This window comes from Triplophysa rosa, linkage group LG13, assembly GCF_024868665.1.
Source record: "Triplophysa rosa linkage group LG13, Trosa_1v2, whole genome shotgun sequence".
NCBI classification, from domain to species: domain Eukaryota; kingdom Metazoa; phylum Chordata; class Actinopteri; order Cypriniformes; family Nemacheilidae; genus Triplophysa; species Triplophysa rosa.
Window position 1 is genome coordinate 5,854,282 of NC_079902.1, and position 5,261 is coordinate 5,859,542.

At 44.9% G+C, this 5,261-nt stretch overlaps 1 protein-coding gene across 1 annotated transcript; it reads left to right on the plus strand.

Annotated features, from left to right (window-relative positions):
• Positions 1–843: 843 nt before the first annotated feature.
• egr1 (early growth response 1) lies at positions 844–4,917 on the plus strand. Its single transcript, XM_057349893.1, has 2 exons — positions 844–1,529; positions 2,396–4,917. The coding sequence occupies exons 1-2, from the start codon at positions 1,319–1,321 to the stop codon at positions 3,697–3,699; spliced, it is 1,515 nt and encodes a 504-aa protein (XP_057205876.1). The 5' UTR covers positions 844–1,318; the 3' UTR covers positions 3,700–4,917.
• The last annotated feature ends 344 nt before the right edge of the window (positions 4,918–5,261 follow it).

The following is a 5,261-nucleotide window of genomic DNA, read 5'->3' on the forward strand; positions in this document are numbered from 1 at the left end:
GGCCTGCAGCTAAAATAATCATATTAAAGCGGGTTGTGTGGAAGTAATATCTCCGGAAGAGCGTCTGCATCGGCGTTTATGTAAAATGTGAAAAGCAACACTTTTTCTCACGAGAAAGACTGCGTTTTTAGTTGCACGTGGAGTTCTTCCCACTTTATTCACGCAGTGTGTCAGTTTACCTTCCTCGCATAGCTATAATACATCTATTTGAATAGATTAGAAAAAATGAACTGGTTTAATAATAATAAACAAAGCGGCTTTATTCAAGTTGTATGTTTTGCATTGAATCTTATAAGCATGCGGGAAAAAGTTCTCTCTCATAAATCTTGGAGCGGGCGAGGCAACATAGTGCTGACATTAGTTATTGTGCGGAGCTCTGGACTTCAATTGCACCCGAGCCTTCCTTTCACTGCCAAGCGCCGATCAGCGCGACATCAGGAAACTCCAAATAAGGGCATGGAAGTGGAAACCCACCGGAATCATGCCTTATGTAGTCACGACCTTATATGGCATGGCGGAGCGGAATCTTCCGGCCAGTGCTCTGCTACAGCGCAGACGGGGAACCCGAATATTTCCTGGGATTTTTGAGGAGAAAATATAGACTTGCTCCTCGGCTTCTCTAAAAGACACTCTATGCTTACCACGCATCGATTTGCTGTGGAGGAGGAACGGGCATCTCCCCTCCATTTAATGCACAGACTTAACGTTTAAGCTCCCCAATCTGCTTTTTACCTCCAGGCAAACGTCATGTGTCCTCCACTGCAGTGCCTAAATATGGGCTTCCTCCAGTCCAAATATGGACATCTACGTCACGGCAAGAGGATATATAAAGGAGTGGGGATTCTCTGAGCTTAGAAAGAGCCCAGAGAGCCCAAGCGATTCAGCGCGAGTGCAGCTAGCTGATAGGCAACACGTTGCTATATATCCAAATACATTTTGACACGTTAAATAAATGTGATAAGTGAACTCAAAACAACAACAACAACAACAACAACAACAACAACAACTAAACAGCTAATTGGAACAAGATCTGATCTGATGAAAAAAGTGAAACTGAATCTTCTATGTTAGGGAATGAACTAAAAGGGACATTCTGAATCTCAGTCTTTTTAATCGTAGTGGATTTTTTTCTGCCTCTTTGGACAAACAACAAGGAGAAAAGGGGGAACAAGAAGAGCACGAGTTCTGTAAGAGTGATCAGGAGATCAACCAGAGAGGAGAGTCATACACCGCAGCATCTTCACGCTTGTCGTCCCAGAGGGGCTCGCTGCTGATCTCTCCTGCATACTTCTCTCCTCTTCGAGCACACTCCAGAGAGATGGCTGCAGCCAAGACAGAGATGCTTCTGCCTGCTCTGCAGATCTCAGACCCCATGAGCTTCCCTCACTCCCCCATGGATAACTACCCCAAGCTGGAAGAGATGATCATGCTCAACTCTGCAGGGACTCCCTTCCTCAATGCCACTGCGCCTGAAGGAACAGGCTTCGGCTCTGGGGATCCGGGAGAGCAGTTTGATCACCTTGCTGGAGGTAAGCACTAAAGCCTTTTTCATTAAATTGCATGGGGAGAAAGCTGCATGCTGGTTTTGTGTCGAGGAGTCATGTGTAGAAAAACAGTTTTCATGAAAAAAGTAAATTCAATAGCCTATAAATGTATCTTCAATATTAACATTTTTCAATATTAGAAGCATTGTTTATCAAAACTAAACCATTATATACAAACTATTATTAAAGATAAGAAATTTTAAAAAGGTTAAATGACATTTGTCTTATTGATAAAAAACAATTCTGAATTATTTAGCACTGTTAAATGCTTTGAATGAATAGAGAATTTCATATTTGCAGAACTGCTTCTTTTCAAATGTAAAATAAAGTAAAAACTGAATAAATCTAAGCTGCAAATGAGGGGAAGAAAGAAAGAGAAAGGGTTGACAGGAATGTGAAAGAGAGCGAGCTGAGGGAAACGCACATGCAGATGGTTTATGCTTGTGCTGTCTCTCGTCTCCGAGGGAGATCGGTGAATGTGTGTGTGTGTGTGTGTGTGTGTGTGTGTGTGTGTGTGTGTGTGTGTGTGTGTGTGTGTGTGTGTGTGTGTGTGTGTGTGTGTGTGTGTNGTGTGTGTGTGTGTGTGTGTGTGTGTGTGTGTGTGTGTGTGTGTGTGTGTGTGTGTGTGTGTGTGTGTGTGTGTGTGTGTGTGTGTGTGCGTTTGGGGGGAGCACCCCTGTGCTCCATCAGCACCTGCTGCTCTGTCTGAGATTGTCTCAACAGCCAGCAGGACCCCCCAACTAAAACACCTCAGGGATCATTTATATGCACTGAAATAGGATCAAGATAATTAAGAATGAACCAGCTGATGTTTAACTCTCTTTTGCTCTGTTTTGTTATTGCCTCTGCAGACACACTCGCAGAAATTTCCATCGACAAACCTCTGTCTGATCAAAGCTATACCCAACGGCTGCCCCCCATCTCTTACACCGGCCGTTTCACCCTCGAACCCGCCACTAACTGCAGCAACAGTCTGTGGGCTGAGCCCCTGTTCAGCCTGGTGAATGGGCTGGTGGGAATCAACCCGACCCATACCTCCATCCAATCTTCTTCGACCTCTCAGGCAACTCCCTCATCTTCCTCCTCTTCCATCGCCACCTCCTCTTCCACATCCAGTGCCAGCCTGAGCTGCTCCATCCACCATAGTGAGCCCAACCCCATCTATTCGGCAGCACCCACCTACTCCAGCGCCAGTCCAGATATCTTCCCTGAGCCCGGTGCAAACTTTCCCACCACGGTTTGCACCACACTGCAGTACCCTCCTTCGACTTACTCCAACACCAAGGCTGCCAGCTTCCCCGTGCCAATAATCCCAGACTATCTGTTCCCCCAGCAGCAAAGCGAGATCAACTTGGTGGCCCCTGATCAGAAGCCCTTCCAGACGCAAGCAGGTCAGCAGCCATCCCTGACGCCGTTGTCCACCATCAAGGCCTTTGCCACTCAGACAGGTTCTCAGGACCTGAAAAGCGTTTACCACTCTCAGCTCATCAAGCCCAGCCGCATGCGCAAGTACCCCAACCGGCCCAGCAAGACACCCCCACACGAGCGCCCGTATGCATGCCCCATGGAGACCTGCGACCGTCGCTTCTCACGTTCAGACGAGCTAACACGTCACATCCGCATCCACACGGGCCAGAAGCCCTTCCAGTGCCGCATCTGCATGCGCAACTTCAGCCGCAGCGACCACCTGACTACCCACATCCGCACGCACACCGGCGAGAAGCCTTTCGCCTGCGAGATCTGTGGCCGCAAGTTCGCCCGCAGTGACGAGCGCAAACGCCACACTAAGATCCACCTGCGGCAAAAGGACAAGAAGGCAGAGAAAGGCACTGGGGCTGTACAGAGCTCGGTTTCCAGCATCTCCATCTCAGCCTCCTCTCCAGTGTCCAGTTATCCCTCTCCCATCACATCCTACCCCTCCCCAGTGTCCTCCTTCCCTTCCCCTGTGAATTCCTGCTACTCCTCACCTGTCCACAATTCCTACCCCTCCCCTTCCATTGCAACCACCTACCCCTGCGCAACCAGCACCTTCCAGACACAAGTGGCCACCTCCTTCTCGTCCTCGGTGGCCAGCAACATCTACAGTTCTCCCGTCACCACCCCGCTGCCCGACATGCAGACTGCTCTGTCCCCGCGGACAGTAGACATCTGCTGAGACTTGCGCCACCCTCCGGCCTCCCCTGGCCCAAAACAGAAAGCATCAATGACTTTGAACTCCCCTCTGCAAGAAGCACTTTTCTGTCCATGCTCCCAACATGGTCCAGTTGCAAACCAGTCAAAGACTCGGCAAGGACATTTGAAAACAAAAGGGATTTTTGTGTCGTTCTCCCCCTCGAAATCCTGTCCTTTCAAACGAGACTCTCGAACGACAAACAAAAGCAACAGGCTTCGGCACGTTTCTCTTAAGACTGTGCATGCACAGACGTACTTGCAACGCAAAATGAGGACATCAATGGTGTAATGGAAGCCTGTGGGCTTCAGGCTGAGAAGCTTGACTCGACAGGTGTACAGTTACAAAAGACATTTGATGACTAATATACATAAGCTACAGTATATTGTACATGTGCCATGTTTCCTTTTCGTTTTGACCTTTTTGTACCATTGTTGTGAAAATTGATTTGAATATTTGCATTGTATTATTCTCAATTGAGCAGGGCCATATTTTATAAGATACATTCTGTATTACGTAGTAAAAATGCTGTGATAAGTTCTTGACCTTGTTTGACTAGAAGCACTTAAGTACTCTGACGCATGTGGAAGCGTGATGTTCGTTTCTCTTATTTTGTAAATATCATCCACTGGTACTATCTTTCTCTTTATCAAATGTGACAACAAAAGTCTGCTAAATGGAGGGGAAAACATCCGAAAAGAATCAACCACAAATCTTCAATTATTTTGGTGCCTTTTGTGAAGCCTTGCAGATGTTTTGACAGGTATCAGCATGTGGATGCTTTGCATCTAGCCTTAAGGTGGAAGGGATCTCTTTTTTTGTTCTCTTTTCTTTTTTCTTTTCTATATTCAGAAAGTCATTTCAAGGATGGAAGGGAGTGAATATGAGGGCACTGCATTTCTTTGGGATGTAAGCAAAAAAGAAAACTATAAACTATATTTTTGTAACGAAATGTACATATCTACATCTTGAGGAGTTGGAATGCTGTAGTTACCTACTGAGTAGGCATGGGATTTTTTGTATGTTATTTACATGCGGTCCATTATTTTGTTGTATTTTTTATTTTGTATTTGTGTTTGTTCAACAAAGTGACTGTTTATGGCTTCTAAACACATTGAATGCGCTTACTGCCAATGGGATATTTGGTGTACAAGATATCCTTCAAGAACAGAAATATAAATAAAACATAAATATATAAATATATATGTTGAAGCTCTGTCCTCCTTTTCATCGCTTAGCAACAGGTTTGTGAAATTTCACACGTCTCGATGAATACTGCTTTATAGAGTGTACGCACAAGATTTAGCCTTGCATATTAAAACAATTTACTATAATACTGTCTGAAACTATTACTTTATGGTTTTGAATGAACAACATTTTAATTAATAAAACTTTTCCTCACATATTGAAAATAATAATGATTACAATACATAATACAAATTCACATGAAAATGTAGTATTAAAAGAACAAAGTTGTATGCAATGAGTCATATATATTGCTCAGACCAATAATGAAAAAGTTTCACCCTAAAATAGCGTAGAGAGTT

Excerpts from the sequence above, each read along its gene's own strand:
- egr1 (XM_057349893.1), top strand. The coding sequence starts at position 1,319 with ATGGCTGCAGCCAAGACAGAGATGCTTCTGCCTGCTCTGCAGATCTCA. Across the intron at positions 1,530-2,395 it reads GTTTGATCACCTTGCTGGAG|ACACACTCGCAGAAATTTCC; the intron begins GTAAGCACTAAA and ends TTGCCTCTGCAG.